Raw genomic sequence first — 12,503 nt, forward strand, 5'->3', positions numbered from 1 at the left:
GCAGATGAGCCAAGTAGTGTTGCATGTCTTAACATTAATGGTGTTATATGCAGAAAACTGAAGCTTTCCTTGTTGCTGCTTTGCATGCTAAGCAGCAGGGGTGGCACTTGTCTTTGTGGGTTGTAACATCCAGTTGTCCTGCTGCTTTAGTTACCTGGTGTTGGCTGGTGTGGTGTGTTTACTCTCTCTTCTTTCTGTAGCTTTGGTGTCAAGGTTATGGACTTCCAAGCAAATCCTCGGAGATGTGGCACTATAAATAGAAAGCACACATCCCCAGCTTTCCAGCCACCACTTCCACCCACAGAGGCTGGCGTGCTGGCTCAGTCTGGAGCGGAGCAGCACCCACAAGCTGCTGTGGCTGAAACAAGCCCAGTAGGTGCTGGTTTTGCTCTCTCTGCTGGCACAGCAGAACAGTTACAAAGTCAAGGAAATGAGGATGTCAGGTAAGAAGTATTGCTTCAGCGGCTTGGCAGGCTGCTTCAGCAGCAAACTGAGTACGTCAGCTGTATCTGCTTCACCAGGCACCTCTTCTAATTAGAAGGCATGTGGTCATGTGCAAAGCCTTCTCAGATGTGGGCAGAAGTGCTACAAAAGAGCTCTCTTGCTATCTATATTTATGACCTTAATTTGAATGTCTGTTCTAGAATCGATCTTACAAAAAAATTCCTGGGGGAAAAGATCTTGAAAAATGCTAAAATAGCATAGACTGTACTTTTTCTGCCCACATTGGCCTTTCCAAGTTGTACTCTAGAAGTATTCATATAGTATGACTGTCAGTTTGCTGCTGAAAGAACAAAACCTGCCAGTGGCAATACTAGAAACCAGGTGGTCTTGTTTGTTGCTTCTTGTACATGTTACCTGGATTTGTCTTTTTTGTCTGTAGCAAGTCTTAGTGGTGACCAGACTTGCTTGCTAGAAAACTGAAAGTCAGTTTATCATATTTCTCTACTGGTTTCTTCAGGAAAAGCATGTATAAGAGTTTTGCTATTTATTTACTATTGAAACTCTGTGCAGTCATGTTGTCAGTATTAGGATACACGGACTCTGAGACAAATTGCAGTAGCCTTGACTCTTATTTTCATGTATGGTGAAAGCAGCATTTTGCTTTCAATATGCGTGAGGTCTGAGAGATGTAGCAAACCACGTAAAAATGCCTGTAATGCTCTCCAAATGTCAATCTCTTGCACAGCATCTTACATTAAGCCACCACTGTCGAGTTTTATGCAGCACTGATTCTTTTGCATATAGCTTTTGGTTCCAGGTGACACTTTTATGAAAACATCTCATTCAGATATCCCCTGTAGACTAATATTTCCTCCACAGATGCAGCTTGTGGTTGAGGCAGCTAAAACGAAACCTTGAGCATAGTGTCTAAAAGCTACATTTTAAATCTGCATAAAGTCTGCTTGCAAATACTTGCAATTTAATAACAGAATCTGGAGAAGTCAGGGTTGTAATGTGTCAATAAAAGTGATTGAAAAGGGTTTGACCTTTTGAGATGAATGAGATGCTGCAAGAGATGCTAAAAGCAGAAATAAGTAAAGACAAAGTGCGTAGGAAGAGGAGGAGGTGCTGCCAAGCATCACCTTGTCTGGTTCATACCCAGGTGTTTCATTTCCCCCCAGTTCTATTGTCTTCATAACCAGAAGTCAGGAAGAAAAAACTGAATTGTCCTTGTATGAATCTCAAGTTTTTACTGGGATTGTTCCCTCAGATGAGTTCTGGTCTCCCTTGACCAGGGGCAGTGAGGTAAAAGCTTAATTCCAGATAGGGTGGAGAGAAGTGCAGCCAGTGAGCAAGGAAGCACGGCTCCCTCCACACCCCCAGCTTTTTCAGCCCCTGAGGCCTCCTGAGGGCTTTTGAAGGCCCCACAGACTTCAGTGAGGACCACATCTGCTTCATCTGTGTGCTGTATGTAGCAGGTTGGCGGGTCTTTTGTTTTTCTGGGAGAGCTTCACAGAGTGCCTAGTCCTTGGTAACTACATCTACCAGATAACTGCCAGTGAATTGGATGTGGCAATATTCTGAGAAGGGCAACAGTTGCAGGGATGATGGTTGTATTTGGTTGAGGAAATGGGAGAAGTAATTTTGTATGAACTTGTTTGTTGGGACTCCTATTAAAAGACCTACAAAATGCACTGAGGGTGCTCTAGCATGGAGACTGCACTCTAAATCCTAGTATTGTAATTCAAACAGGTATTGCAGCACTGTAGAGCTACTTGGATTCCTGACTGAGTTTGGTAATGGATCTTTTGTACAGGTTTGCGTGAAGCTTACTCATGACTTGTTTGAAGAGTTCTAGCAGTGTTTAGTTTGTCAGTCAATACCAGCCAGTGCAGAAACTTTTCTGAGGTGTTTGAGGGTCACAACTGGAGCACAGTTGATAATGTAAACTGTAATTTGTGTGGTTGATCTGAGCAAGGCATTTTGCAATCATCTTCTAATTTAGGATTTTTAATTTTCAGTACCTCAAAATCTAAGGACAACGCGTCTTCAGCTACTCCTCCACCTGTGAGAAATGGTGGGCATGCGAACATTGCCCAAAACCAGTCAGCAAGTAGCACTAATCAGCTTTCTGTTAATCAGCCACAGAATGCAGCAGGTCCCAGTCCCCATTCAATGAGGAGAGGTGTGTTTTTTCATTTGTTTTTCAAAGCACTGAGTTCCAATTGTTTACATACTGCAAAAATGCTTTCTGAAGTAGAAAGCCTAAGGCCTAGCTAAATGAATCTTTGGAATGCTGGTAGTAATGCTACCATTGCTGTTTAATGAAGTCACTCAAAGGCTGTTGTTTTAAACCAGTGTATGTGTTTCTGTAGCTTCCTATCGATAACCACTTTTATTTGGTAATACAGTACTCGATTTTGATAAAGTATTTAAGGGTTGTTTAGAGCTACTAACTTTTTTTTTTTCAGGAGTTTGGTTTTACAACATTCAACCATGAAATCTCACCTTTTATCTTCACAGCTGTTAAAAAGCCTGCACCAGCACCTCCCAAGCCAGCCAACCCACCACCAGGGCAGCCAGCAAGCCAGAGCTCTGCCTCAGCTGCTCAGCCACCTTCTATCTCACCAAAACCACCTGCCAGAAGTTCTTCTCCTCCTGCCCAGCATGCAAACCAAGGAGCAGCCCAGGCCTCCAGCTCCCAGGTTTCTGCACCTCGGCGATACTCCAGCAGCCTTTCCCCAATACAAGCTCCCAGCCATCCACCACCACAACCCCCAACACAGGCTACTCCTCCACTGCAGCCCAAATCTAACAGTCAAGCATCTCCTCCTGCTGCTGCCAGCAGTGAGCACGGACCAGAGCAGCCCTGTTACACTCCTCCGCAGACTCCAACACCACCCGATACACCCCCTCTAGGAAAACATAGCACTAGTTCCCCATCGTCACAGTCATCTACTCAAGAAACCTCTCAGTCTCACTCTCCACCTCACAGCGGCACACTGCCAAGGCCGCGGCCAGTGCCTAAACCCAGAAACAGACCTAGTGTTCCCCCTCCGCCTCATCCTCCTTCTCAGCTGGCTGGAGATGGTATTATTGCAAATCCCACCCAAACAGCTTCCAAAATAGTGACAGGTGAGTGGATTCCTTTATATTCGGTGTCCCCTCAGGGACCAGGAATGAAGAAAATGTCTGTAGCTGTAATTTTTTTCTGAAAAGTTGAAAGGACAAGTACCAGTTAGAATACAAAATTGCTAATTTTCAGTTAAAATGCTCACATTCTGCATGCACAAAACAGGTTTGGGGATATCTTCCCCAAGTAGCGAATCTTGAGGTAGAAGGGCTTGGGAGGAAGTGTGCAGTAGCTTGCTTTTTTTCTTCCTGCTTGGGAAGCTAGACAATACTATAGCAACCAGCTCTGCAGGGCTTTCTCTGGCCTTGGCACTGTGTCAGTCTCAGGTTTGTGCATTTGTTGTTGAAAAGACAAATGCTTGGAGGAGAGACAAGATGCAGCCAAGGATAGTATTTTTCAGGATACATGGGAGATAATAAATTAGCAATGTAGTCACTGATACATGTCCTAATAGGAAAGGCACTAACCCAGAGAATTTTCTACCCTGCGAGAATGAAGCCTTCTGATGTCCTTTTAAGTCAGACATCCAGAAGCTGAAGAATCAAGTGCATTTAACTGTGTGTCTTAGGCCAATTTCTAGATAGATCTTCTTGGTTTAAATGCAGACTTTTCTGGTTTGAGACATTCATGAATTAGAGACCGATTTTCTGTCTTCTCACAGAAACTTCTTGAAGGTTGTGATTATTACCTTGATAGGGGTAATGTTAATTTGAGTCTTGGGAAAAAAAAAACAAACCTGCTAGAGACAGTAAAAGCTAGCAAATCTTGAAATGTTCTCCTGTAATGTTTATTTTAGGAAGTTCTGAAGGAAAAGATAATGTAAAATACTAACGCTTTTAATTCTACTTATATTCAATAATGGTTAAAATTTTCTAATGACACTGCAGCTTCTGTACAGTAAGACTAATGTTTTGGAATGCAAAGTATAAATTCTGTTGCCTAATAGCTTTACCCCATGATGCCTTCACAGGTGGGGATGGTTACTGCGAATAAGGTTTGTACTTACTAGAAACATGCAATATAAGCTAAAATGCTCCTGCACAGCAATGTTTTTTTGTAGCTTTATTTTGTATATGCGCTTTGGAATATGTGCTCTCTGTCAACTCTGTATGTTATTTCATTACTACATATCATTCTGGTTGTAAGAGATAATAGGCCCTATGCTTAATTTTAATAGTCCCGTGAACATTAATTTATACTTCAGAACAAATCATAAAAGTAACTATTTTGAATAACACTTCACACAGTTACCAGGTGTGAAGCAGTGACCCATTTAAATTGAGGTTTCTTCTCATCAGTGCAGGCAAATATTGCAGCTCATGTTTTTTCCTTCGGTATTTTGTGGTTGCATTTTAATGTAGCTTTCACTTTAGGTTTTCAGTTATTTTTAACCACTTGGAATTTATTTGGCAAAATACACATTCCTGTGACTAAACCCCTTTGCAGATGCAGCAGCATCTGCACTCTGGCATGTTTGCATTTGCATTCTGTCAGCTCCAGTCTCACTAATAGTACTAGTCTGTTCAATCGCAGCTGCCAAACAGCACGTTAATAATCTTATTGTTCATGGATAACGGTTTGGAAATGCTACCTTTTTAAGATATCAACTGCATGGCAGGCTGGAAAAGTTAAAGCTACATCCCTAAATAATCTGAAGGTTTTGACTGCTTACAAGAAAGATACTTAAATTAGCATTCTATTAATATTAGAATTCAGAAATAAGACTAAGTTTGGGATCTTTACAGTGCTTGCAAATAAGTTGAGAATGGGAACTGTGCTGATGAGTCAAACTTCAAGCAAAGACTTAATTTCAAAGTCACATTTCATACGTTGACTATGCTTATTTTCATTTTGGAGTTTTTCTGGTTCTGAGGGAAACTGTTCTAATGATAGCAGACAAACAAGATTTGTTTTACCCTAATGTAACTGGAGAAATACTTACATTCTAAACGATATACAGCTGGTCTGCAGGAGGCTGCTTAATTAGTGGAGGAGTTTAAGTTACACAAACAAAGCATCTGCCACATGAGAGCAATTGTGAATTGAGAAGAGGATTGTAAATTGTTGTAAAAACTTGTAAATTACAAGTTTTGATGCTGAATTTCAGGGACAGCCCATTTTCAGTCATTACAGGCATGAGATACACAGCTGTCTTGTACTTTGAATAAATTAAAAAATAATACTGAAATTAAGAACTGATTGTTAACCTGAAAATGTTGAAATTGAAAAGACTTAATATCATTCCTCCCTAGCACAAACCTTAGCAAATTGGCCATGTAAGTTGTATATGGTAAACAATAGTATGAAACCTACCATGCAGGAGAGTTAGTGAAGGAAAGCTGATGAAGAGTAATTCTTTAGCAAAGCTGGTAAAAGAACTTTAAAAATTTAGTGTGTCTTGGAAAACAAATGAAAACCTACCAAAAAAAAAAAAAAAAAAAAAAAAAAAGGAGCAATAGCCAAGTTTACCTACAGCAGTACACTCAGTGCAGGGTCATCCAACTTTTCCAGATCAATCTGTTTTTAAAAAAGAATTAATAGTTGCTATGAATTAACATCACTGCATATTATATAAGAGTATCTGCTCTAACATTTACACACGTAAGCGTTTATTTTTAAACAGTCTGATACCATAAACTGTCTTATCTAATTCACAGTGTGAAATAGCTATTTCTAATTTTAACCTTAAACGGTGAAGCAAGGGAAAACAGGAATGACAGAAGCCAAAAATAAGTTGTAAGCAAACTTCCTAATATCAGAACTGGAATTCTGAACCATTTTCAGGGTAATGAATTCCTTTGTCCATATCCTGGACAGTAATGTCTCAGATTCTATTTATGGTATTGAAGTTATGAGCCCTTGGAAAGAATATTCTAATCAAAAATTTTATTAAATAATCTAGATGTTTGACCTGCATTCAGTATGAACTGTATTGGAAAGTTCAATGGTAAGGAAAAGGCATATGATTGGCCAAAAATGTTGCTGATTCATAATCATGCGTGTGCTAATGCCCACTACTAACCCGTCACAAATAACACTGCTTGCTTGTATTATCATTAGCATGGCATGCAAAAAGCATGGCTGTTTTATGCTTGCTTTTACATTAACGTACTAAAAGTACTGGAGAGAAGAATGTGTAAAATTCATGTTTTGACTGGGCAGTTTCACGTTGTACTTCTTCCACTTACAGAAAATCACCTAGAAATCCGTGTTTTTTGTACAGCGGTTCATTTTATATTCAGTGTTAGCTGTGCTGTGTTTATCACATATCCCTTTCCTGTGTCATGTCACACTTTCAGATACCTCCTCTTCTGATTCATCCTTGAGTATGCAGTAGTGGCAGGGAGAACTTCTGTGTCTGCTTCCAAAGTTGAAGTACATCTTTTGAACCGTATTTTAAATGAAAATGCAGCAGTACTGTAGGTAATGATAGAGATTAGGGTGCAGGATCTCTGCTCTTCGGGTTCTCTGTGCACCTCTTCTATGGCCCAGCTCGTTGTGGAACATTTTGAGTAAGAGACCGTAAGAATTTGGGAAATTGCATAACAGCACTTTATTCTTCTATTTAATGGTGCTTCTAATAACAATAGTATAAGTGCCTAAAAAAATCTAAAATTAAAAACAAATCAACTGGCTTTGAAAGTACTTAACCTTTTTATCTGCTGTAGAAACAAGCATCATGGTTGGGATAAAGGGGAGCTGCTGATGTTAGGAAGTTTGGTTTCATGGATCAGGGTCTTAGTTTAAATATTGTAAATGTGAGGCTAAGTGAAAAGGTTTGGTTTTAAAGTAGTCACAGTAATTATTTTCTTCACTGCTATCAAAGGTCTACTGAAGATGTGTCTTCCTGTAGGTGCAACACAGCCTCGTTCACAGTCCTGCAAGCAGGGCACTGGTCTTCAGAATGAGAATGGGGCTGGGGAGCGAGAGGAGCCTTTTTTAAAGGGTCACCCTAGTGGATGGCATTTCACAATTCATGACAGTACCGGTGCTTTGTTCTGTGCCTTCTGGATTATTTTATTTACCACTTAAATTTTAATACAGGACTTGGGAGAAAATGTATGGCTCACACCTCACAGAAAGCATTAATCCTAGAATAATGTTTTTGTGAATGTTCTAGCAGTGCACATTTGACTGTCCTGTGCAAGTCAAGTCAGTTGGTCAGGAAACAATCTGATACAGTTCCAGCTATTATATTAGCTGTGCCACTACAGAAGTACTGCAAATTACAGGAGTGCCAGCCAGCCTTATGCAGTGGGCCTGAGAAAGAAGTAGGGGAGGCTGCACTCAAGACTTCAGTTCTCGATACGCTTTGGCCTCTTCCGTGTCACTTAGCTCAAAAGTTTTCAACTTGAACATTTACAACGTAACTTCTGTGTTAAAGTTAAGACTCCAATGCTTAAGATACAATTCCAGTCTTTACAAGATTCCTGGTGATGTCACCTTAGTTTAAAAGCAAGATGTTTATTTGGATTTATTGATCTAAACAACTTGAACTGTTTAAATCAAAATTTTTGGCCTCCTTTTGGCACTGTACATGTACTCACCACTTCTACAAGTCTTAGAAGCTGTTTACTTGGATGATGGCCTGGGTGCCAAATTTTATGTTAAGTGGCAATCCTGTTTTGATATTACTGTCTGTAGTATAATATAACTGCTGTGGGGATTTGAGGAATGTGATGTTAAATCATACTCGATTCCTTCCATTCTTCAGAAATAAGTGCTTTTCTTAATGTACCTAAAATGAAGGCATGCAGGAGAAGCAACCCAAAGATAACATTTTTAGTTTGGCTTAGCCTTTTTCTGTTGTTGTGTGCACATGCACACATGTTCCAGCCCTCTGTTAGCAGAGCCTCTGTTGATCTTTCCTTTCCCTTTTCTTTCTAAGGAAATGCACCAGAAATACACTGTTGAATGCGATGTCACTGTCCAGACTGCTAAATTTGCTGTTTCATTTTTTGTGCAGACTCTAATTCCAGTATTCAAGAACCACTTCAAAACGCTTCTTCAGAGCTTCTTACAGAGACAGCGAGCAAAGAACTGCACAACCATCTCGTGCTAGATGTTGACGATACGGAAAGCACTGCTCTATAGAGGAAACTCTTAAACTTTTTGTACTTTCCTGTCCTGGTGGGAAAACTAACAGACTTTAACAGTGAAAAAGCTTCTTCTGACAAAACGGCAAACCTGTGTAGAGTTCTGGCTTGTGAGTCACTGCAAAAGTGATTGAGCCATTCAGAGGAAGTTGAATGATCTGTGTCTCAACAATGGTTTTCAGAATCGTGGATAGAAGAAATTAATTAATGCAGAAACTTGCATAGGAAGCATAATTGCTGCTAATACAGCTGGTATTAGCAAATATTCCGAACGATTAAGAAGCAAAACAGTAGTTATTTAAAGCGCATGTATTATGGAAATAATCTTTTTAATGTCATGGTTAGACTTTTACTTCTAGTTCTTAAGACATTACAAGGAGATGCCTTGCAAGAGACATTCCCTCACTGATTTGCTGCAGATTCTTTTTAAAAACATGAACCAAAAAATGCCGGAGTGCTGGTGGTGACTGCTGGTTATCAGTTGCCTCATCAAAACTGTGGATGTATTCTAGTGCCTTGAAGGACTGTCATACTGTAGAAGGAAACTTACTGTATCTTTAATCATTTCATTGCTACTCCAAGATCAATACCTAATACTTATTTCATAGTTATTTGTATTAACCAAGCCTGCTTTTGTTTATGTGAAACTTGCAAGAGTTTTGAGGTAAAACTGTGGAAGTGTTTTTTTTTTTTTTGCTTTCATTGAAAACGGTTGAATTCTGAAAGAACTTTGAACATCGGGTTTGATGCATCGGTTGGTGAACATTTATAAAAATTAAAGACCCTCTTTTGTCAGCCTGAGGCCTGTTTATTAGCGTGCACATGGAGCGCCCGTGGTTCGCGCTCCCTCGGAAGCAAAGTTCTGCCCTGGAGGCCGTGTGCTCCTCCTCAGGGCTCCGCAGCTAGCGGGGCGCTGCCTGCTCCGCGTGCTCCTCATTCACGGGCTGCAGAAGACACAGCCTGGGACTGAACGTGCCTCTTCCTTAACACCTGGATCCCTCGGAACCGCCGGGAGAAGTGCTGGGCACAGCCCGGATCATGCAGAGAAGTGGGAGGGAATGGGCCAAACGGCTTCTGGGGAGGGGAGGTGGGGCGGAGAAGGAAATCAGTCCCTGAGGGTAACGCTCCCGTCACTAATGAAGGTAACTGCGCTCCCCAGGGGATGCACGGCCCTTGCTGACAAGCCCCACGCGTTTTGGCTGTGCTCTCCTTGACACCACACCAGAAAGCCCGGCTGCCCCCACCCTCTGCTCAGGAGCACCTTGGGAGGGAAGGTGTCTGCTGGGAGCGGGTCACGGCTCCGGCCCTGCAATGAGCTCTTCTATCTCTAAGTTCAGTGTCATGAGCCAGAACTGTAGCCATGTGACTAAATGGGATGCTCATCCCTAAAACCGTGTGCAGTGTACCTGAATCCAGGGCAAGTTGTAACGGATTTAAATACATTCTCAGGAAGTCCCCTGGGCTTGTACATTCTTTGGCTCTGCACAAACGGCTAATTGTCTCTGCTGGGATCTGCAGGTTGGGTACAAGAGTGTACGGACTGTCGGTCTCGTCCTCACTGTCGTCCTTGGGAAGAAGCATCGTGTGTCAGGGCCAGTGGCACAGGGGATGGCAGGTTGCTGCCATTGCTGTGGGGGGGCAACCAGGGATGTTTCTTACAGCTTGAGTATCTTGAGCTTACCTCAGCAGGCTTTGGTGTGCAGGCTGCCACTCGGAACAGGAGATTAAGACACTCTGTGACTGTCCCTTCTGCAGGCTGTGACTCTGTTGTGTCTTCTAGATGTGTCACAGGCGATGTCACCACTGTCACATACCAGTCTGGGAACTGTCTGGTGGGGATGTTATGTGCTACCACTGCAACTTTAATGTCCTGAAGTAAAGCACTGAGTGGAAAGAGTGAAATCCATCCTTAGAGCAGTGAGGATTTTTTATCAGAACATATTGAAGCTTCATAAGCCACATGACAACATGGCATCTGCAGGCCTAATGCTACCCTAGAGCACTGCACACCTGGGGCGTGCAGCACCCCTCCCACCCCAGGCCGTCCACCTTGCAGATCCTCCAGCAGAAGCTGTTTCCAGTTGCACCCTAACAACTGGGCAAGGGTCTCAAGCAGACTGGTTGGATGGGAGGGTAAAAAATGAGCAGAAGAGCAGTAGGGATTTAGTAAACAAATGCAGGAGTGGGATGGTGGTACTGTACTCCACAGGGACACAAATGGTTACTACAAAGGGGATGTAACCTGAGCTAATGTTCAGTTTTACCTTAAAGGGAGCATTCTACCATTTCTGTTACAATTTTCTTTTGGAGAAGCTGATGGAAACCACTTACCTGGGACCTTGATCTTGGAGAGAAGCTAGATCTCGGATGAGGAGATGTATTGTGCTGCTGCAAGACTGCAGAGGAATGGGTAGAGTTTTTATGGAATTGCATATTACAAAATAATTTGTGAATACAAAAATAACTTGTCAGCTTCCCCTCCTGTAAATGAGCTTTCTCTTTTAGTCCCAGGCATTGAAAACAATGCACATTCTTATTACATTTGATGGAACATGTCATCCTTTCTGTCAAATTACCGTTCTGGGGCAGTTATCAGAAGCATGAGCTGGAGCAAGTTCCAGAGGTAAGCTTTGGAAACCACCACACCATTATTCAGGTCTTAGTTCTTTAGGCCAGTGTATGGAGGAAGAGGTGGTTATGCATCTGTAGTTGCTGGATTTTGGAAGCCACATTTGTACAAAGATGAACTGAGGTTGTTGGATCCCACCAGGAATTTCTTTAACTTACCTCCACTACATGAAGAACATAGCTTGAACAGACAAGCAGCAGACCTGAGACTGGTTCTCTTGAGTTGTATTGTGAGGCGTATTCAAACAATCCTCTGTAATAACCTTGTTTCAAAAGAAAAACTGGCAGTTTGTCAAACTGCTTACAGTGATAGTTCCAGCAGCATGTGCTATTTGTTCCATTCTGTGCACTCTCTGCTGCCACAGACAGCAGATTTACAAGTTACGTTTTTAGTATTCAGAAGAAATGTTAAAGTATCATTAACATGGGATTCCCTTCTTCACGTATGCAGTGACACAATCCGTGTTAACTCCTAAAACCATCCCAGATCCTGCACCGCTTAGTGCAGCTGAAGCCTACAATTTCCATCAGCATTTGTTTACTCGACAGATGAAGTTACATCTTGGCTGCTGTAAGTGCACCACGTGAAGGCCTCAAATGTGGAGCACTTCAGTAGTTTTGTAGGCAGAGTTGGATCGGATTCTTGCCTGTGTTTGGCATTGGCACAGACTCATACAATTTTAAGTACCTGTCTTAATGTATCTCACTCACCAGAAAAAAAATAATCTACTTTAAGATGGCTGAGAAAGTCATGCGTAAAAGTTGTTTGTAAAAAATGTATCATACTGTAAAAATAAAGTCTCACTCTCCCTCGGGGTTTCTAATAGTCCTGTCTTATTTCCTGAGGAAGGATTCCTAAGCGGTAATTCTCTTTATATGCTCTAACAAAAATGGTGTTTTCTCATTTCATGCGCTATGACAAGGCCTGTCCACATCCCTGCTCCGTGCTGCCCACTGTGTCACTCTGTGGACACGGTATTTGCTCCAACTCGGCAGCAGTTCTGCTGCACCGTACGGCGGCGCCGTGCCCTGGGGCACGTCCCGAGCGATGAGAAATAAACGAGAGTGGGGAAGGGGCACTCGCTGCATGCCCAGGCCCCCATCACGCACCTGCCACCTCCTGCTCCGCCGCCGCCTCGCCCAGCCGGGCCGTCACCAGCAGCCGGTGCAGGGGGACCCGGGCCTGCGCCGAGACGGGCGTG

General features: G+C 42.3%; 1 protein-coding gene across 4 annotated transcripts in view; it reads left to right on the plus strand.

The window, feature by feature from the left end:
• The window catches only part of ARHGAP17 (Rho GTPase activating protein 17), a 41,632-nt gene extending 32,164 nt beyond the window's left edge, over window positions 1–9,468 (plus strand). The window contains exons 17-21 of one of the 4 annotated variants that reach the window (XM_032198012.1): window positions 201–443; window positions 2,466–2,629; window positions 2,968–3,579; window positions 4,548–4,571; window positions 8,544–8,604. In XM_032198012.1, coding sequence (XP_032053903.1) covers window positions 201–443; window positions 2,466–2,629; window positions 2,968–3,579; window positions 4,548–4,570 — 1,042 coding nt within the window. In that variant the 3' untranslated portion in view covers window position 4,571; window positions 8,544–8,604. Of the gene's footprint in view, window positions 1–200; window positions 444–2,465; window positions 2,630–2,967; window positions 3,580–4,547; window positions 4,572–6,479; window positions 6,525–8,543 lie in introns of all 4 variants that reach the window. The other 3 variants (XM_032198013.1, XM_032198011.1, XM_032198014.1) reach the window with 3 other exon arrangements.
• Window positions 9,469–12,503: the final 3,035 nt, after the last annotated feature.

Source organism: Aythya fuligula, chromosome 15 (assembly GCF_009819795.1).
Source record: "Aythya fuligula isolate bAytFul2 chromosome 15, bAytFul2.pri, whole genome shotgun sequence".
Classification (NCBI taxonomy): Eukaryota; Metazoa; Chordata; class Aves; order Anseriformes; family Anatidae; genus Aythya; species Aythya fuligula.